The sequence below is a fragment of the Trichoderma citrinoviride genome (genome assembly GCF_003025115.1).
Source record: "Trichoderma citrinoviride strain TUCIM 6016 unplaced genomic scaffold BBK36scaffold_3, whole genome shotgun sequence".
In the NCBI taxonomy this organism is placed as follows: Eukaryota; Fungi; Ascomycota; class Sordariomycetes; order Hypocreales; family Hypocreaceae; genus Trichoderma; species Trichoderma citrinoviride.
In genome coordinates this window covers 2,005,681-2,025,952 of record NW_020194711.1, presented here as the reverse complement: position 1 = coordinate 2,025,952, position 20,272 = coordinate 2,005,681, and the positions used below count along the sequence as shown (strand labels likewise).

The following is a 20,272-nucleotide window of genomic DNA, read 5'->3' as shown; positions in this document are numbered from 1 at the left end:
CTGCCGGCTTAGGTAAGCGCTGAACCTCGACACGAACAGCCTGCGGCCAACCAAAACATTGTTCGCCCAGATTCTTACCATTTGATGCAGTCATGCCAGAAGACTGAATGTCTTGGTGCTCCAAAGACCCCATGGCCTTGATCAGGCCGACGAGGCCAAACGCGCTCTTCAGCTTGCCAAGCGCAGGCTGAGAGGAGCTTCCAGAAAACTGGACATCAGAACACTGCGTCTCAACTGTTAGTTCCCAACATTTTTCCGGTTCTGAGTCGTACGTTTTCATCTAGAAGGCAGAAAACTCACTTCGACAACTGCAGTATCACGCGAGTTCGGACCAGCGGTGCGAATGACGGCCTGAATGGGGTTCCCATCACGAACTGCATCGCTCAGGGGCTTGATGAACACTGCAACAACCGCCTCGCCCTCGACATCATCCACAGTCGCCCCGGTGGCGATGAGGTTGATGCCCGCGACGAGAGCGGCTTTAGCATTGCCGTTCCAGACAGCCTTGCAAGCTTCATCAAGTGCCACCAGCGAGGCAGAGCTCTCAGCAGCCTCAATAGTCGCGCTGAAGAGTATGGGTGGTTAGCCTCCGCGTGTTGCTTCAACTAGAGCCCTCTCACAACTACTTACCTTGGTCCATGGAAGTCGAATTGCTGGGATATGAGTTTTGCCGTCGACGAACCTCCCCTTTCCTCGAGACCAGCGTCCTTCTGGAAAGATGTCGCCACGTAGCAAGCCACGGAAGCCTTTTCACCACGATAGCTGACCTCACACGCGTCCTCCAGGCATTCGTGAGTGACCTCCAACAATTTCTGATAAAACGGCTCACGATTGGTCCATCCATCTTCTGCTATCCTGAAGGAAGGCGCGTCAAAAGCGTTGGGCCCTTCGCTCAATCGGCCGCTGTTCTGAGCAGCTGGCGCAGAACCTCGGGCAAGTAGACTACCGTTCAATGCTTGCCAGTACTCTTTGGTACTGTGAATACCACCGGCGAGGCGGATACCAACGCCGCAAATCGCGACATCAGACTGTTTTCCAGTTCCAACGCGATGGTTCTTGGAGCTTTCGGCAGAGCCATTGGCACTGCCTCTCGCTCCGGGCTCTTCAGCCGGAGACTTGATTCCAGACATATTAAAAGATTGTAAGAAGGACTTTTAGACAAGACACAAAACTAAAGACTAGAAGTTTCAACAGGAATCGAGCGTATACCGACGAAGTTGCCTTGGCGGTGATGCAATTGTGTGGGAGGCAAGCCGTTATAAGAGAATGTCTCTCCTTCAGGATCGAAAGGATCGACAATGCAACCTCCAGCTACTACTAATACCTGGCGACAGTATTACCTACTCACAATACCACAATTCCCAGCCAATTACCGCAGCATGGTCTTCAAGTCAATGTCTCACAGACTTTTCAACCACTTACGTGTATGTATGCAGCTCTACCCGAGTCTACGGGCAGGACCCCCGTCGACTTACCGCCATTGTCCCGCCTGTCAAATCACCTTTGATGAAAACAGTCAGGGATCCAAGTCATGTTCAGCTGTAAAGCATTGAATGTCATGGCGTGGCATACAAAATACAGGCAGACGTTTCTTCAACCTTCAAGACATCATCAAACGCCGACGTCACAAGCTCAAGACCAAGTGTGGTGTTGGACGTGACGTGAGACTCATTGCAAATGCACATAAATAGAGACTACATCGGTTGATACATACATACTTTATGAAAACCTAGTGCTACTGGATGTGACTCTGTTCTGATGTCTGGAAAATACACGTAGCCATTGTCAAGATTTGCATCTCCTAGGAGAGGGAGGGAGAAATGGCGCTTACCAACGGGCCACCGCCAGCCTCACCGTAGGAAAAAGAAACAACAAACAGAGGCGGAAAGTGGCAACGGAAAGTTCAATTGCAGTTCAGCACATCGTTGAATGGCCAAGGCCCTGTAGGCCGGGGAAATGCGTACCCCTGCGTAAGTGCTTCACTTCCTGGTCCACCCGCATCTTGCATGACGGTATTAACCAGATTTCCAGATTTCAACTCCGCCAATCTACCCTTGACTGATAGCAGATCATTCATCTTGAATTGGCGGAAGAGTGATTTTTACCAGGAATTAAATAAAGTTGCCGGGATATCAAGCCAGCATACATGAATAACTGCTTCTCAGTTGAGTGGAAGACTATCACCTCAAGTACTTTAAAGAAAGGAGTAGTTCATGTGTAACGCTTCTTTCTATTTATGCCTTCGTACGATTTTCCATCTGACGGTACTACCATGGCGCAATCCAGGCTACATTGTCGTGCAACAGCGGCCGAGCTGAGATGAGCCCGCGAAGAGTCTCCCTCCATGTGATGAATCAAGAGGACACCAGCTCGGCACGCACCCTTGCATGTTCTCTACACTCACAGGATGAAGTCATTGGGGCGCTGTCCTTTTGCAACAGCAGAATATGCGAGCACACTTGTTTTTTTCTAATCAGTTCCACAGATGCTGTGGCTCGATTGAGCCTCGCCGGGGCGCAGGAGCAATATGACTGACTTCATGCTTATATTAGAGCCAGTATATACCGTGCGGCAGAGGCAACATTGGAGGAATCATCCTACTGAGGATTACTATACAGGGTATCTCTTCTGTCGATCATCCACTCCTGTGATGCTCACTGGTAAGGCATCATATAAGCCTCGCACTGGTCGGTGCCATATTATAAGAGATGGAGATAATCCTCCGCCTCCCGCCTGCAGTGATGCATATGATCACAGCATGATGGGATTCTAGTAACTCACAGCCCCCAATCACCGGGTCATGACTCTTCAACATTGACGATCTCGCGGATTCCTGGTTTCTTCTATGCGCAAGAACCGCGAAAAACAGGGTTGGAGGACAAACAGGCAGCTGAGAATGATGGAGGCGAATGGCACATTCATCCGCGTGAGTACGTTGTTGGGGGCGTAAAGAGTGCAAATGGTGTGAAAGCCTGTCACGGCTTGCTCTGCCCTCTGAAGAACGCGTCCCATGAGTGAGTTGACCAACTGCCCAACCGAAAAGACAAGCATATGCTTGGCACCCCTTGCCCGTATACACCCGCCCTTCCTCGCCGATTGCTCAGTCTCAGATATCATTTTTACTTAATCTTGCACGAATTGTCTCCGCTACAAGACAACAAAATGTCACAAAGAGCTGTCGATTGGCCATCTTCTCCTTGTCCGTCACCATTTGTCTCGGAAAACGGAAATGGCTCGACGACCCAAACCAATTGCATGGAGTGATGGCCTCACGTTCAAGGAGATTGCACATTGGCAAAGCAACACATGAGCTGATCCGAAATGCTGGGGCTACAAAGAGCTGATGTGAGCTCGGGGGGGTTGATCCTGCGATGTGCTGATGTGATCTCGGCATTCGCAGGGAGGAGTTCAACGTTGGTTCAACCAAGACAGCTACGTTCTGCTACATTTTGCGAAGCAGGGCAAACTCGTCTCCACATGCCTGGTCATGAACGTGTAACCTCCCAGGTCCAGGTCGTGCAGGCGCGAATGTCCAATGATTGGGTTGGGTTGGTGGTGTTACATGTCGGCTATAGGGGGCTTTCGCCCTGCATAAGGCTACGTGTAAGTCCTGAAGTTGATCCCGGTACCTCAAAGTATGTAAGGAGCAGAGTCTCCTGGTGGTTAGCTCTCTTGCTTACTCCGACAACTTGACCTTAGTAACCTCCATTACCTGATGATGTGTCGTTTCAAGCAACTTACATCAGCTGAGGCTGAGTTCTGGAGTATTTCATAACAGCAGCGGCACAGTGCCCTTCGAATATCTTATAGATCCTTCGCTGATCTTTTTGGGGATCACCAATTGCACGGCAAGCAACCCTGCAAGCCGGCTTAAGCCAGGGTGGCTTGTCTCAGAACGGAGCCGCTCGCCCTTGGGCCGGCGGTCCGGTATGTGAGACATGCAGTAGCGCGGCAACCGGCATGTTTAAGCGTAATGAGCCAACAAGGCAGATGGGTTGCATTGATTCTAGGAGGGAAGTACTTGTCAGGCAGCAGTCATCTGCGTGGTTGCTTGGGCACCAAGTCGTTTGGATCGTGGAGTTTTATGCCCATCTATTACTGCAACTAGCGGGGAGAACAACGCCAGATGCTCGAGAGTGCCGCGCCTGGAAGACGGAAGAGATGGTGAGACATCAAGAGCACCCAGCTCTGAGTGACTGGTCAATTTTCAAAGAGCTTGTCAAGGATTTCGCGTCACGTCCACGATGTCGAATGGTCGTCTGTTGGATGTAACCCCTACCCTACAACCCTCAACTTCTGTCAAGAGGGCATGAATATTGAGATGATGGGTGGCACAAGATCTTTCCACGTTGATCATCTTTTTCATCATGCTATTTACCACATTGACTCTGGTTATTGGCGGCTATTTGCATCGGCCAAGTTCCAACTCACGGTGATATTTTACGCCCAGGTCAAGGCTCCCCGTTCTCTCCGCCACTGATCAGAGCTCCGTGCAGTAATTCGTACGGAGTACGTAGTGTTGACCTCTTTGACAGCCTCGTACAATTCTACAGAAATGACTGAGACAGCTGTAACACAGAGCCCAGCTACCAGGTAGTACTATGCATATGCGTGGTGCTCTGGTACCGAGATTTATATGGAAATCGTATGTGTGTGGTAGGGGAAGGCAGTCCCTGTTGAAGGTCACACCTCAAAGTACATGTACCCAGGATACGAAGAACATCCTACTTGTATGCCTTCACATCCCATTCTCGAATGCAACGATTCATTGACTTAGCACTTCTCAACAAGGGACTGGCTTCATGAGAGTGTGTTGCTCTTGCCAAGGAGAGAGTAAAAAAGAGAACAAGGCATGCAGTTTGACCATCAAGGTACACCTTCCGTATTCAACAGTTGTGGAAGTAATCTTCCAATCCGGCGATTAAACAGGTATGCATCACCATTTCATGCCGCGAATAAATTGGACCCTTTCAAAATATCTTTCGGTCTATCCTATAACCTCATAAATTCATCTCAATTGAACTGCTTTCTGTACCTGGATATAATGTCGAAGATGTGAGAGAAGTCCGAGTACATGCCTCAGCTGAGCCTCACCTTGGGAACCTCCCTACCCCAAGAATGTATGACTACCAGTTAATGGACCATTCAGATACCACAGCATCGTCATTTAATCTGGCAGTCTGTTATCACTGGCCCTGCAAAGTGAAGCAATTGTGAAAGATGGCTCTGGAGGATGGTCTGTGTTCTCATTGTATGCGCGCCTGTCAGCTGGCAACATGTCACTTTCACGTATCCTTCTTCACAACACAAACACCATTACAATTCTCAACCCATCACAAAGAAAGAAGAAGCTCCGTATAGAAAGCATATCAAGATGAAGTGGCCTGGTAAGTTACCATCATGACTTGTAGCCTAGCCCTCAAACAGCTAATCCATAAATGCCTTCATCAGTCGTTCTTCTCGGTGTCCTCACCTCCCTCGCCGCGGGTGGCCCTCTTGTCACTCCCCGTGACTCAACCTCTGGAACGGATGCCGAACCTCAAGACGTATGCCACATTGAGTGCACCGTCTTCTACGCGTACTGCCGGAAGAAGCCCTACAGTTACACGTGTAGCAGGGATGGACAATATCATTATGGCCGGCGAAACCATCGGTGCGAACAACAATGCTGGTGCCAGTGCGAAATGGGCTGCCGCGGTGGAATTTGCGCCACCAGGGACTGAAATAATTCAAGTTCAAATCCTATTTGCTACAGAGAAATAAGGGTATGAAGACGGCATGATTACAGGCATTCCGTGCCACGCTGCCATCGCTATTAGTACCAATCATCTATCTACAAGCATCGTTTTCGCTGCTATGTACCAGCCTCTATACCATTCAAAAACTTTAGTTTCCTCCTTTTTGATGAACACTTCTCTGTAAGTCTGTTTTGTGAAATCAAGGCTTGGACTCGAGGTTGGCAGTATCATCGTCCGTAGGAACAGAAAGGTCCTTGCTTTGATCTCGACCGAAAATAAGGCCAGGGTGACCGACGCAGAGGCAGAAAACAGCGGCAGCGATCAAACTGAGGCATTCGTTAGCTTGAAGCTGCAGATACGGTGAATTTCATGCATGCTACTTACACTCCTTCAAGACCGATGAAGAGGCCTTGGTCTGTAATCAGATCCGAGTGGACATAGCCCTTGCTCAGCTCGTAGCATCGGTATATGCAACGAATGAAGATCAGGAGGATAGCGGCGCCCAGAAACCCAAAGAAGATGCGCATCCTCTGTCCCAACGGCGTAGACTTCTTCGTTCGCACATAGCGAGCTACGTAGTCGACGAACAAGACGCTGAAGAAGAAGAGACCGGCGACCTGGAGGGCCAGACCTGCCATGGCAATGTCGACACCTGTTTGACTGGAACCAGAGCTGACTGTGGACATGGCGCCTCCGGCGGCTTGGAGGATAAGGCAGACAATATCGAGAGGGATGAAGATCCAGTAGAAGAGTTCGGGCTTGATGCGTGAGATGTCGGGAGCCAAGAAGTTGATGCTGCCCAGGATGTTAGCTAGAGTTTACCACGAGAGAGAGATCAAGTGGAATCTCACGTTTTGGAGAGAGTAATGTATATGCCCGCAGTATAGAATACCGGACCGATGGTGATGAGGACAATCTGGTCCATGAAGGCGCCAAACGACCAAGGATTGTTGTAGAGAACCAGTCGACCCGCATAACCTCCAATCTCAACCAGGCAGCCAAAGGTCATGAGGCCCATGAAGTTCCACTGGCGCCATCGGATGCCGAGGACGACGTGGAGGGAAATGGCGATGGCAAAGAGGGCGATGAAGACGGAGTTGGCAGCGATTGAAGGGCGGTATTTGTAGACGCTCCAGTCGATGGGACAGAGGTCGAGCGTGCAGTTTGCCTGCGGACCAAAGATAACGAAGCCGCCTGGCGTTCCAGGTAAACCGTGAGGTAGTGTCGAGTTCATGTCGGCTGTCGACATGGTTGACAGTGCTGAGGCTCAGCTGTGGTAGCTGGCAACAAAGTTTTTCGCTGGTGAGGTGAGGCTGGCTTTGTAGTAAAAAGGGGTCGTCGGGCTTGAATCGTTTCAGGGAAAGGAGCGAGAACACAATATTGAAAAAGGAAGAGAATACAGGAGAGCTGGCAGAGGCCAATCCTTCAGAGAGCAAAGGTCGTGCCCAACGTTGGTGCGTCAAGATGAGGATTCTCGGTATATGTATCTTGAGATCGCGTATCGACTAGGCGATCGGACTTAGAAAAAGGGTATCAAAACGGAGCAACGGTGTAACAGCAGGCAAGATCCAGCACTGAAAGTGATAAAAATTAGGATTCAACAAGACGTGTCTGCCCTTTTGGAGATTGGTGGGTAGGTTGGCTGAGAGAATGATTCGGTTACGAGGGAGTCTAGGAAACTTCTTTTTTATTGCATTCGCATTCGCTTCGATATGGTCGAGTTGCGCCGATGCTCCTGAACGGAGGAACGGAGTAACTTTTGAAGGATCTAGTTTGGGATAGCTTCGTAAGCCTGCATCTATGCAACTTGAGGATACAGTATGATGGTGTTGACCACCCTTCTGTTTACGGATGACGTCTAATTTTATCCGCGTACTTAATATATTATCTTGATCCATGAGAAGAAATCCCAAAGTCCTCTTGAATTTCGATGGAGGATACCGTGAAGATGCCTCGATCTGTGGTTCACCATGTTTGCAACTTCACGAAAAACGGGAATAACGGAATTCTACGGAGTTCAAAGCCGTTCGAATGACTTGCCTATTCAAAACACCCAAGTGGGTCGAGCCGGCAGTAGAAACTGTTCGTGCCTTCGTATCATTTCTGAGGCCGTGTCGGCTGCTCACGCCACGAGGCTTTGTCCAAATGCAGTATTATGCAGCGCTACGCGTGTCTCTGTTTAAGCTTTTAGGTGTTCTTGATCTCGTTGGCTAGTTCTGGAGGATGGTATCGTGAAGACATCGCCAACACGGAGAAATCCTTCGACTTTCGCATCCGGTTGCGTGATGACGACGCAAGATCGGTGCGGCTGAAGGAGAGGGCCGCGGGTTGCCGTCTACATAGCCACAGCGGATTCCCAGCTAGTGCAAGCGAAGGTCATGAAAGACCCAGTCATGGCATTATACTGCGAGTCTGCTCCTCAACCGACTGGTGAACTGATCCTTTGGTGTAGTTACGTTCAACATGTAGTATCCCTCACATGTCGCTTGGTGTTGACTTCGCAGCATCAAGCCTAATCAGGCATTGCCAAGTGCGTCGAGGAGGGATTGCGGCTGAATACTTTCACTTTTCGTGCCTGTGAGGTGACATGGCGTTCGGGAAGATCCGGCTGATTCCGAACTTGCCAGGTTCACGCAGTCTTCAACATGACAACACCTCTCGCGACCTTCAACCTTCAATCTTCGCCTTTCACGTTTCCACTCCCATTCGGTTCACTGACCAGTTGAAACGCCAAAACACCAGCAATGGAACTGGGAGCATCACCCCGCAATGTTCTTCACATCGACTGATATGGACGATTCTCCAATATTAAGCGGGCCCAACCATATCCTCGCTGCGGCCACTATCAGCAAGTGCTGACTTCTATTCCCGTTATCGAGATCTAGTTAAACCGGAATGAGCATCGAAGATTCGGACTGCCTTCTGAAGCATTTAGATGGCGCATCCCGCGGCCTGCGAAACGGCAACGCCACCATGCTTATCACTCGCGGTGTCCCGCGGAATCCACGTCGTCCGCCTTGATACTTCTCGACGACCACCATTTCGAGACAACGAACAGGCTCCGAAATACAGGCATTATGATGTCGCCTACTCTACCTGTGGATTGAATTCGCAATCCTCTCCAAGTTGCAGGCATCTTTGCACCTTTCGAAATCCTGTGTCCCGAACGCGGCGATCATATGGCCTCCACTCTAACAGCTTGGCAAGTCATGAAGTGAGCTGTGGAAGAGAGAGATGGCTCAGCAGCGAGAAACACAGTCCAGTCCACCAGAATGACGCTACAATCGATTATAGGCCAGCCTTACTGTAATCTCTACTCCATCTCTCGACTCTGCGCACGGCAAGTTGCTAATAAAGAGACAAAGTCTACTCAGCCAGCAACAGGCAAACATGAACGACAGCACACAAAGAAGAAAGAAGAGGCGTCAGTCGTAACTGACGTAGTCAGGAAAGTGAAAACATCTCATCAAAACGAACTCGAACAGATGAATAGACCGAAGGGAAGATGATGCTCTCATAGACTACGAGCAATTTCCGAATCTTCGTATCTAATGGGCAAAGCTGTACCAGGCGGCAACCTGATCGAGGAAGAATACAAGAGGATCTCCGGGGTTGCGGAAATCCAATTTCAACTTTGGATCGTGGACGAGGCCAGAGCGAATGGCGATTGGCTGGTCTTATCCAGTTACGCGGTCGAAGCGCCTGAATGCAGCTCGCTCTGGTGAAATCGGTCGCGTGGACTTGTTCTTTGGAGCCCATGACGATCGACATACCTGTCGATAGGCACCTCGAAACCTCACGCCCTGATCATGCACACCGACTCACGCGAACAAGTCTTCAGACTCTTGGCTGTCCAGGTCGTTGCGTCTCTTACGAGTCGCACTCATGAACTATGGTCGCCGTCGGGGTGGTCGGACAAGCTCAAGTCCTGTGTGGCCTCTCCGTCTAATCTTGCCTTGTACACGTTCAATCGTGTCCAGTCCGTGCCAGTCTCTGAAGAGTGTCTGTTGGTGGCTGTTGGAATTTCGGCTCGAGCGTCCCTTGACATCTGGGCTGAAGCGTCTTTTGAGCGCCCAGATGACATTTTGTATGGTCCTCAAGTCCAATCTGCCCCAGTTATCTGCCTAGGTAGGTAGTCGAAGACAACAGCCATTATGTGAATGTGGGCACGGCAACCTTGGATCAACAAAGGTAAGCTAGCGGTGACATACTTGTTGCAAACTTCGTTGAGACTCCATATATGCTTGGTCATCATCCGAGGTTAACAACCTCACTCTTATCTATTCCTCGTCGACCTTTGGTCACTGTTGTTTTCAATCGGCGCATTTCGAAGAACTATGCAAAAAGAAAGCCTTAGTTGCAGGCTGTAAGCCTCAACAGACAAGGGTAGGTAGGGAAAAAAAAATAGAAAACTACGGTAAATCGACGTGCAAATTACTTTGGTTTCTGTCACTCAAGCAGTTCATCAAGACGCAATCTCTGATACTTGCCCTGAAGTATGATGACAGTATGGAGCGCTGGGTAAGGGTACGAAACGAAGAATAGCGCTTATTAACTCAGATCACTTTCCAGTGCCGAAGAGGGGCCTCGGCTCGGCACCCGGCTGCTTTGATCTCGAGATTTACTTCCCGTCATCTGCCATTATCAAACACAGGGGGAGTGAGAGAGTGACAGATAACGGAGGACCGTCCCCATCATCGCATCCAGTTAGAATATTCTGGAATGATATCATTCCGTCTTCAAGAGACAGGAACAAGTGGCGACCCTGAATCATGTCTTCACCTTTTAGGAACCTAAGGCTCTGTGACGTTTTCGAAGCGGATCGATATCAAGCCACAAAAGTACGAAGTACACAGTTTCTGTTATCTTGGAGATCCCAAGATCATTCCATGTCGGATGACAACTCGAGAGAACATCTCACCTTAGTACTATCCCAACAAGTGGCCACTTGAGTAACGTCAACCCCAAAGTGGCATCTGTCAAGTTCGCACGTTTGCCATTCACTCGGCATGACCAATCGGCCGCCATCGACTGTCGACACTAGCGAGTCAACGATTGCAAAGCACGGAAAAGGCGCAGAAGCGGCGCGGACGGGGACCTTTTCTGAATCTGTCTCTTCACCGAGACTATCTTTCTGCGAGGGTTGCATGTCCGGAGCACCAAATGCGTACCAAAACTCTCTCTGTGTTACTCCTTGTGTTATCGATTCTGCCGACCATTATAGTGCATTGAATGGACATAGTACCTGCTCATGCCTCGTACATGTAGTATCCCTTATTAATGGTCAAAGTGTTCCATCTTCCTGTTCCATCCCCTTTCGATGCTTACGTTGCTCGTATCGGTAGTTGTCCCGGGATCGATCCATGCCCCGATCCATGCAAAATCCATGTTCCTCCGGCCGCAGCTCGCTCGACACCGGAAAAAAAAAGCACCTCGGCATCCCGCCCACAAGAGTCTCCAGCCAGCCAGCCATCCATCATGCAGCCACGGGATCTAGTGGGAAGAGCCCTTGCAGCCCCGGCCATCTTTGCTCAATCCAGGGCTCGGCCGAGAGACCCAAAAGAATGCCATCAGCTCCGGGGCTGCACAGCGCCGGCGAGGGCGAAACTCCGCACCGGAGGAATATCCCCATTTGCGATATGGCGGGCCTTTGGGGTCAAAGAAGTTGTGTGCTTTGTGGGGAGTTTCGGCCGGCGGTTACGTAGGGACCTTTTCTTTCTCTTCTTTTCTTTTCCTTCTTTCTTTGGCCTCTTTTCTCTTCTGTGGCTGGCCCCATGCCCTTGCATCATTGGTCCTTTAAGACTTTCTCGATCGGCGCTGCGGCTCCGGACCGACCACAGACACCAAATCAATGCCAATGCAGGAGGGTCTCCATCCATGTCCGAGGCAACGGAGGACAGCCCGAAAGCTCAAGTACGGAGAATATGCGTGCAGCAGCAGGCAAAAAAGTAGGTACAATGCCAGATGCAATGCGGGTCTCCGTGGACTCGGAATCTCCATGTTTGCTTCTTGCTCTTTGTTTCAGAGTCTGGAGCCCTAGTTCAATGGAGCAAACAGCCGTTTTGAGGCTGTCGCCGTCGACGGCTACTAATGCTAGCTGGAGGGCCGGCCATGTTTGGGGACCGGAGGGACACGAGTAGCAGGTATAAAGACGGCTTTGCAGTCGCTCTCTTGAATCACAAACTACTGTATCTATCTGAATCATCCATATCTACCTAGTACATCATTCTTCTCTTGAACCATAGCTATCAACGTCACATCCCCATCCTCATCCTCCATCCTTCAACATGACAGTAAACAACCTCTCAATCGTCCTGGCCGAGCGGCCCACCGATGACATCGTCCCCGGCACAACCTTTGCTCAGAAAATCACTCCTGCTCCCACACCGGCAGACCTCAAGGATGGCGAGATCCTCGTCGAGGCTCTCTACCTTTCCCTGGACCCGGCGATGCGAGGCTGGCTGCAAGGTGAGGCTTTCCATCAAACAAGAACCTGGTAATCTTTTTTTTCTCAACGGCGTCTAACATGTCCCCCTCCAGATACTCGCTCTTACCTCCCCCCCGTCCAGATCGGCGAAGTCATGCGCGGTGCCTCCATCTGCCGCGTGATCGCCTCCAAGAGCAAGCAGGCCGCCGCCGGCGACTACGTCTGCGGCTTCACTGGCTGGACCCAGTACGCCATCCTCCGCGAGGGCTCCTTCGAGCCCTCGGCCAACTACCCCGGCCTGCGGGACCCCAAGGACATGCTCTCCGTCCTCGGCATGACTGGCATCACCGCCTGGGTCGGTATGACCAAGATTGGCGAGCCCAAGGCTGGTGAGACGGTGGTTGTGTCCGGCGCCGCTGGTGCCACCGGCAGCGTCGCCGGCCAGATTGCCAAGCTCAAGGGTGCTCGCGTCGTTGGCCTTGCCGGCAGCGACGCCAAGTGCAAGTGGCTGGTTGAGGAGCTCGGATTCGACGTTGCCCTCAACTACAAGGATCCCGACTTTAAGCAGAAGCTTGCCGAGGCTACTCCCAACTACATTGACGTCTACTTTGACAATGGTAAGCACATTGCTCCCTGTTCCTCGCGGTACTAATAAGAGTATCGTCGCTAACGTATTGTTCAGTCGGTGGCGAAATCCTCAACGCCTGTCTGGCCCGCGCAAAGGAGCACGCCCGCTTCGTCATGTGCGGCGGCATCAGCCAGTACAACACGTCCAAGCCCCAGGGCCCCAGCAACATCAACAAGATCATCACCATGCGCATCAAGATGCAGGGCTTCATCGTCTTCGACCACATCAAGGACTACCCCAAGGCCCGCCAGGAGCTCTCGCAGTGGATGGCCGAGGGCAAGATCAAGAAGACGGAGCACATCCTCAAGGGCGGCCTGCAGGTGGCCGAGCAGGGCCTCGTCGGCCTGTACAAGGGAACCAACACCGGCAAGCTGCTGGTCGAGGTCAAGGACCCCAACGAGGCTCCTTCCAAGCTGTGAAGGGTGATGTAAGAGTGGAGAGAGGAGGAAATATACCCTAAGGTTGATGAGTTCCATGATGGACAGACATGTATATAGCTTTGTATGACCTAGAGAACCGCATTGGTAGACAGCGAATAATGTTTGTTTCGCGTTAAAACTGCCCCATAAACCTTGTGGATTTTCTCAAGAGGATGAGGAAGAAATAAATAAGAAGCCGTGACAGACCATTCGTACTATGCAGTCTGGAAGTCGTATATTCCTTGATGCTCCTGCTCACACCACCATTTTCATCATCCACTACCCAGAGTATCCGAAGATACAAGTCTCCTGCTTCTCGGTGCATATCCTGATAGCGCACAAATTACCACCAGTTACATCCTCAATCATCGCTTCTCACGCAGCCTCACTCACAGGACGCCACTCCTGGCTCTTGACCGAGCCCGGCGAAGGCGGCCCCAGATCGCAGATGTCCCTACACGGATCACACATGATGACACACCTCTTGACCTCTGGATCAATGACAAACACGCGATTCCTGCAGTCCTGCTTACTGTTCCCGTTCTTCTCGTCCATGCCGTATCGCACCATCAGCCGCTCGGGATCCTCGTTGGTGAAGTAGCCCAGGCACATGGGGCCTTGGCGCAGGTACGTGTTGATCCAGAGAATGTGGCCGCCGTGCTTCTGCATCGTTTCGCTCTCGCGTTGACCGAAGACGTTGTTTCGCATTCTGCACGCGGCATCTGTGCATTGGCAGAGGGTGACCGTGATGCGGAACGTGCACATGATGTCTGTTCTGTTTGAGCCGTGGACATATGTACTTGATGCGTGAGATGGGAGAGGGGCCAGGTGCTGACTTTGGTATATGGTGTATTTGGCTGGCTTTATTCGAGACGGGTCACATTCCTTTCCAGATAATGACAATGACAGAAGAACGTGTGTTGACATTGTCTGATGGCCGGAATATGGCATCACCGACCTGGAGGCTTGTGAAACAATAACAGTGAACGAGTGTCGCCATCAGTCCGTGACAATCCTCCCTCGCCTCCTCTGACGCGAGCTTCTCACAGACGGCGACATCGTGTCACTTCACGCCTCTTCTCTAACATCATGTATCCGTCGAATCCGTACTCACTTCACGCAGTAATGCCGGCTTCCTTCTCAATCTCCTCCTTGCTCCAACTCCATTTATCCTGCAGCTCCTTGTCCAGCGACTTCTCGATCACATCCTTCTCCCACCACTCTCCCCAGCTCGTCAAGAAGATTCGGTCCGGATCGCTGGGGAAGTCCGAGCGGGTGAATGCGGCCAGGATGCTCTGCGCCCCTATCATGACCGTTAGTTTTCCTACTCGAGCTTCGCCTCTCTCTGTACTTGTGAGGTTACAAGTAAAATAGACGCACCTGTAGTGACGGGCTTTGCGTCAGCCATGTCCATCGTCAGCTTCATTCCGCTGTACCGGCCTAGGCCAGTGCCTGGGATCAAGCCCGGCGAAACGGCGACGACGTCGCATTGGCCGGTTAGTTGACGGCGCCACCAGTGGGCGTTCAGGAGCTGGACGAATTTCGAGGCGGAGTAGACGTTCATGAAATCTGCACCGGAGGCGCCCTTCAGTGTATCTTCCAGGGTGCCTAGACGGTAGGAGGACGATCAAGGTCAGCCTAACTTGAAGTCGAAGAATGCGATAGGGTGAGTCGTGAACCACTTACTCGGGTCAGTGATCCGGCGAATCGCGCCCGAAGACACAAAGACGATGCGAGACTTTGATTCAACGAGCTTCTCCCTCAGCAGATGCATCAGATAGTGCTGTGCTATTGCAAGAACCATCAGCCCGCAGTCCAAACAATCTCACCATCACAAAGTAAAACTCACAGAAATGGTTCACAACCAGCGCCTCGCACCATCTCCAGCCGTGAGGACCAGGCTTCTCCGCGCCACTTGAAATCGCCGCATTCAGCAAAAGGTAGTCAATCTTGTCGCCGCCGACCTTGTCCAGCACCTGCTGCGAAAAGCTCTTGACCGTCCGCACGTCGGAGAGCTCCAGCGGCAGCACGGTCACGGCGTGGCCTGAGCGGTCGTAGCCCAGGGCGTCGTAGGCGGCAATGGTGCTCTGGGTGTTGCGCGCGCCGAGGATGACTCTGTAGGGCTGGGTTTGCTGGAGGAGAAGCTGCTTGATGGCTTCGAAGCCCTGGGACGACGGATTGTGATCAGTTGGCGATTGTGAATGGATTCATATAGCGATGATCGAAACTTACGAGGCCTGAGGATGCGCCTGTGGCGACGACAGTCTTTGCGATGGAACTCATTTGTTTTACCTGTTGTTGATGATACCTTGTAGTGTTGGTGTTGATATCAGTCCAGTTAACTGAGGTGGAAGAGCTGTATGATGGCTTGAGTGCTTTGGAGGCAATATTGATAGGTAAGGTAGGTGTCCAGCAATGACGTCGAAACAACATGAAGCGAGACCCAGCAGAAGCTAAATAAATACCATTTCACTTGCAACAGAGATTGGTCCCATTTCTCATCCAAAACGGAGAAAACAATAAAATCCATCCACTCATACCAGCATCACTCTCCCCCTGTCGGCCTTTAGCCCATTAAGCCCGGCCTGTCGCTGTGTCTTCTTAATCATCCTTTCCCCACCTCACAGCGACTTCCGAATCCTTCAGCCTCGTCACCTCGAAGCCGCCTGAAGTTCCATCTTGTGATTTGTAATGAAGCGGGCGGAGAAGAGCTGGGGAATGGATCTTGTTCGCAATGAGGCGCTCCTCTTTTGTGTCCAATCATTCCAACCGTTTGAAGCGGTGTGGGCCTTTTCTCCGCTTGTAACGGGATTTGCCTTGCGAGAAGCGGGAACTCCCATCGTCTGCAGCTGAACGGCTGTCCCTGTCAGATGTCAGATGGTTAATTGGTGACTCTAATGAAGTTGCTGTTCTTTAGCCTTGAGTCAACTGTCAGTCAACTAGGTCGCTCTATCACAACTAAAGCTGACGCAGGCCATGGTTTCATATTCTTCTTTATCCTCCTACAGCCTCCAGGGCTATGCATATGCCGAGTCAACGCCGCAGCACTCACGCATGCGTGCACATCATGAAGGGTCACACATAAGCTGGAGATCAAGCCCAAAGACGGCAATACATATCGAAGAGTTTAGGGGGATGCCCGTCGACACGATAGCCAGTTAATCGGGTAAGCAGCACGCATCAGGGAAGCGTCCAGTAGGGGCACGCCTCGGGGTCAGTCAAGTTGCTGAGCCCCTTTCTTCAGGAAGACACCAAATGACGAACAACGGGACAACAGACGTTCTATCCAAGAAACAGGAATAGTTGAAAAAATAACTGCTACAAAGTCAATCGCTAGGTACCACACCATACAAGAAGACAATGGCCACGCCAAAGCTTTTCCGCCATGGGGAAACACAACAGACAGCCTCCGTCTCGCTAAAACCAGCACATAGTATCTAAACACCAACCACTCCAAGACTGCCACCGCAAACGCAGTATATACACAAATGATCTTTCTCGTCATATACATTCTCATAGCCTCCTTAGGCTCCCCCCATAGCTGTTCAGCAGCAGCGTGCTATCTAGAGAAAGCCCGTTTTCTCCCCCCGCTTGTACACCTTAGCACCGTCCAGCTTGAGCGGCGGGAAGTACTGGTCAGGCCCTACCTTGCAAGTCACATCTTGCGCAGGCAGGGCACTGCTGACAAAGTACTCCTTGACATAGCCGTCGGCGCACGCGGAATCCTGGTAAAAGGTGCAGTGTCCATAGGCGTCCAGCGTCACCAGCCGCGCATCCGCAAAGGCCGTCAGCGCCGTCTTGGCGGAATCAAGCGAGCAGACGGGATCGTATTGATTGGACATGATTAGCAGCGGATGCTTGGTCTTGACCCCTTCCTTCGGAACGTAATTGTGCGTCTTGGGAATCACCCAGTGAGCCTTGGCCCAGTAGAACGAGTTGGCCGAGTACATGAAGGGGTTCATGACGTAGAAAGGCTGGAGCGTCTTGATCAGTTCCTCATTGGTCTGTGGCCAGAATTCGCTGCCCGATGCTCCGTCGTTGAGTCGATAAAAGTAAATGGCCTCCCAGGGAGTGATTCCCGTATTGGTGTACGATTGCGCACCCCCGTAGAACTCAAATGCCATCGTAGCATTGCCCACCATGGCGTCGATCAGGGTAATGCCCAGGGGCTGCCAGGCGACGCTCTTGTAGAGAGAAGGCAGGATGACATTGTACCACATGTATGCATAGTTGACAGTGCCAAAGTTTTTCTCGTCGATGTAGACCGTCATCTCGTTGTACTTGATCTTCGTGCCAAAATTCTCCACCATCCCATTGAGCACATCGGGGTTCTTTGCCAGCGCGGCCAACGGGCACGCGTCCACGCCAGCCTTGACACATTCGTCGAAGAAGCCCCAGAACACTCTCTTGCCGTCCTGATAATCCTTCCAGGGCAGGGTGCTGTTGTACCACTCGAACTGGTCGACGACGCCATCAATCACCATGCGTGCCGTGCGGTTGGGGAAGAGGCCCGCGTAGGTCTGGCCGATGAGGGTGCCGTAGCTCTGGCCCCAAAAGTACATGTCCTCTTGACCAATGGCGTCCAAGATGCTGTTCATGTCGGCGGCAACCTGAGGCGTGTTGATGTACTTGCCGTGCTCGCCGGATGTCTGGGCACACGATTTGGCAAAGTTAGGGGCCCAGCCGCCCATGTAAGGAGCATCGGTCACGAGATTGTCCTGCGGGATGTTGCTCATGCCCATTCGTATGCTCTCCGTAGCATAACACGATCCCAGCGGCGTAGAGCCGTTGATACCCCGAGGGTCGAAAGCAATGATGTTGAAGCTCTCTCCGACGACAGCTATCAGCTCCGAAGCCAGGCCATAGAAGCTGCCCACGCCGCTCGCCCCGGGGCCGCCTGGGTTGTACAGAATATTCTTCGAGCAAGAGGTAGTATTGTGGCCACGAACTCGAATCAGAGAAAGATCAAATGTCTTGTTTCCGGAGTTCTCATGGTTGAATTGATCCATCGGCACCTTCATAGTACTGCATTCCAAGAGGTGGCCAGTAGCATTGCCACATGCTGTCCATGAGATTTTCTCTCCTGGATAGGTGACGGCTGAATCATTGCGATAAAGAGGTCGGAGAGAAACCGCCTGAGCCCGTCCGAGGAAGCTAGGCAGGGCTAACAACAAAGACAGGATTGTTCCCCTGGGCACAGAAGGTGTGCTGCTCCCGCCGCTTGTTGTCAAGATAGGCGTCCGCATCGTAACAATGGTCGAGAGGCTTCTAGAGCCAATATGAATGAATGCTAATCAATCTCCAAGTGTTCTAGAAGAGGCTCGGAAGATTGAGTTCCGCTGAAAACGTCTCCAGCTGGGTTTACCAACAGGATCCGGGAGAAGCTGTGTTTTGTGCACGCAACCACCATCTATCCATTCACCTACGCCGTTGGTAGACATTTTATATCCATCAGCCACGTTGCGGGAGCACAGATGGATCAACGGCACCAATCAATCCCTCTGCCGGCAGCCCGAGTGCTGTGAGAGGGCAAAGAACAAACGGGAGATGAAAGGCATGCGATCGAGCACGGAACATTCATCGATACACCCCCCTTGTGGTGATGAGGGAAACGGACCCATTCACGCATGTTTGGTGTTCCTTGCCATGATCGATGACATAACTGGGCTCTACAAGTTTTTCGTTTGAAGTGGTTCCATCATCGACAAATAGATAGTGCCAAGCTAACCAACGCAAGTGTGAGTAAACCATAGCAAGAGGTGCAAGGAGTGGTAGTCTTAAACATATTACCTCGCTATCACAGACTGAACGTCCAAGATGGTGTTGGTAGACAGGCCAAAAGGGCCTTTCTGGACAAGATCGAGGTTTAGAACGATGTAGTCGCTGTCAATCACAAGGCGAGGAAAGCAGGTGGATGGCCTCCGGCCGGCTACTGCACCCGAGCTTAACTCGCTCCCAGTAGCTCAACGGTTGATGCCATGGGGGAAGGCCATGCGAGCGATAAGGCATCGTCAACTTATCTGTCGCAAGGCATTGAAATGCAGATACAGTAGTCCGCCAAGGTCCCCCGACGCTGCTGCCCAATCCTGTGGGAAAGGGAGGCTCTAGCACCCGAGCATCCGGAAACAGTAACACAAGCAGCCACATCAAGCCATGGCGCCGTTGCATGATGTAAAACACATGCCTTGAAAGGGACGTGGCTGTGGGATCGTGTTTGAGCAAAGGGGGTAAATGGATGACGAACGGGGGAGTGAAGGCAGCGGTGGAACAGGTCTCGCATGAGGTGTGAGTTGACAACATGTCTTTGAACGCACGTGTGCAGCTGTGTACGATCGTGTTCAGTTCGTCTGGGGCAGGTCGGTATCGAAAGCCCATCAGGAGCCAATAAGAGACATAGTATCAGGTACGGTTAACACGACGGACAAGATTTGACATGCCCTTTGATAGGTAGCCCGAGACTCAAAGGCCCTCAGTCACTGCGTTCTTGCGCCAAGCATACCGTAGATGGAGTGTAGCAAGCTCAAGCCCGGGTCACCGGACCAGCACTCTGTCACGGTTTCGCATCCGCTCCGCGCATCATCAAGAGCTCATAGGCTAGAGGCACAGCTCATGATGCCATCTCGACCGCCGTGATGGGCCTCGTTCGCTCACAGCAGTGCAGGGTTGAACCCGTGTGGTTTCGGCTGAGAGGGTTCATCGTCACGCGATGACAATGGGAGAACAATAAAGCGATCTGCAGCAGCAGAGAGGGCTGTGTTCAATTGTGTGGCCCGGGTCAAGGGCCAGTCGATGGCTTTTGCGCTGTGATGGAGTCTATTGAGTCCATTCACAGCCTTTGACCGTGCGCTTCGGCAGCCTCGAAAATCAGGTGACTGTCATTGTACATACAACCTGCGTACGTAAGGGCCAAACCGCGGTCTTTCCACCTTTGCGAGTTCAAAATCGAACTCGTCATCTACAGGCTGCAACTGCTCCGAGAGACTGCTAGTATACCGAGGCTATGATATGCTCGCCAACAACTTCAACTCGCCCAAGCCTTATCCCCATGTTCAGGATCCCG

The 20,272-nt window shown here is 51.7% G+C and overlaps 7 protein-coding genes across 7 annotated transcripts in view; 2 read left to right on the top strand and 5 right to left on the bottom strand.

Annotated features, from left to right (window-relative positions):
* The window catches only part of BBK36DRAFT_1192785 (non-ribosomal peptide synthetase), a gene marked incomplete at both ends in the record, with an annotated part of 41,809 nt that extends 40,679 nt beyond the window's left edge, over positions 1-1,130 (bottom strand). The window contains 3 exons of the mRNA XM_024896781.1: positions 79-223; positions 301-565; positions 631-1,130. Coding sequence (XP_024752339.1) covers positions 79-223; positions 301-565; positions 631-1,130 — 910 coding nt within the window. The remainder of the gene's footprint in view (positions 1-78; positions 224-300; positions 566-630) is intronic.
* Positions 1,131-5,220: 4,090 nt separating this feature from the next.
* BBK36DRAFT_1192783 (hypothetical protein) lies at positions 5,221-5,735 on the top strand (the record flags this gene model as incomplete). The annotated part of the gene is made up of 3 exons (XM_024896780.1): positions 5,221-5,289; positions 5,342-5,387; positions 5,452-5,735. The coding sequence occupies 3 exons, from the start codon at positions 5,221-5,223 to the stop codon at positions 5,721-5,723; spliced, it is 387 nt and encodes a 128-aa protein (XP_024752338.1). The 3' UTR covers positions 5,724-5,735.
* Positions 5,736-5,937: 202 nt separating this feature from the next.
* On the bottom strand, positions 5,938-6,972 carry BBK36DRAFT_1113647 (RTA1-domain-containing protein; the record flags this gene model as incomplete). Its single annotated transcript, XM_024889937.1, has 3 exons — positions 5,938-6,064; positions 6,123-6,533; positions 6,590-6,972. The coding sequence occupies 3 exons, from the start codon at positions 6,970-6,972 to the stop codon at positions 5,938-5,940; spliced, it is 921 nt and encodes a 306-aa protein (XP_024752337.1).
* A 5,053-nt stretch (positions 6,973-12,025) lies between these two features.
* On the top strand, positions 12,026-13,212 carry BBK36DRAFT_1112340 (NAD(P)-binding protein; the record flags this gene model as incomplete). The annotated part of the gene is made up of 3 exons (XM_024889799.1): positions 12,026-12,206; positions 12,279-12,782; positions 12,848-13,212. The coding sequence occupies 3 exons, from the start codon at positions 12,026-12,028 to the stop codon at positions 13,210-13,212; spliced, it is 1,050 nt and encodes a 349-aa protein (XP_024752336.1).
* Positions 13,213-13,587: 375 nt separating this feature from the next.
* BBK36DRAFT_1113932 (hypothetical protein) lies at positions 13,588-13,977 on the bottom strand (the record flags this gene model as incomplete). Its single annotated transcript, XM_024889964.1, has 1 exon — positions 13,588-13,977. One exon carries the CDS (start codon positions 13,975-13,977, stop codon positions 13,588-13,590), a length of 390 nt encoding a protein of 129 aa, XP_024752335.1.
* A 350-nt stretch (positions 13,978-14,327) lies between these two features.
* BBK36DRAFT_49245 (NAD(P)-binding protein) lies at positions 14,328-15,495 on the bottom strand (the record flags this gene model as incomplete). The annotated part of the gene is made up of 5 exons (XM_024898149.1): positions 14,328-14,515; positions 14,593-14,820; positions 14,899-15,000; positions 15,062-15,377; positions 15,445-15,495. 5 exons carry the CDS (start codon positions 15,493-15,495, stop codon positions 14,328-14,330), a joined length of 885 nt encoding a protein of 294 aa, XP_024752334.1.
* A 1,280-nt stretch (positions 15,496-16,775) lies between these two features.
* On the bottom strand, positions 16,776-18,653 carry BBK36DRAFT_1166883 (alpha/beta-hydrolase; the record flags this gene model as incomplete). Its single annotated transcript, XM_024894975.1, has 2 exons — positions 16,776-18,376; positions 18,635-18,653. 2 exons carry the CDS (start codon positions 18,651-18,653, stop codon positions 16,776-16,778), a joined length of 1,620 nt encoding a protein of 539 aa, XP_024752333.1.
* Positions 18,654-20,272: the final 1,619 nt, after the last annotated feature.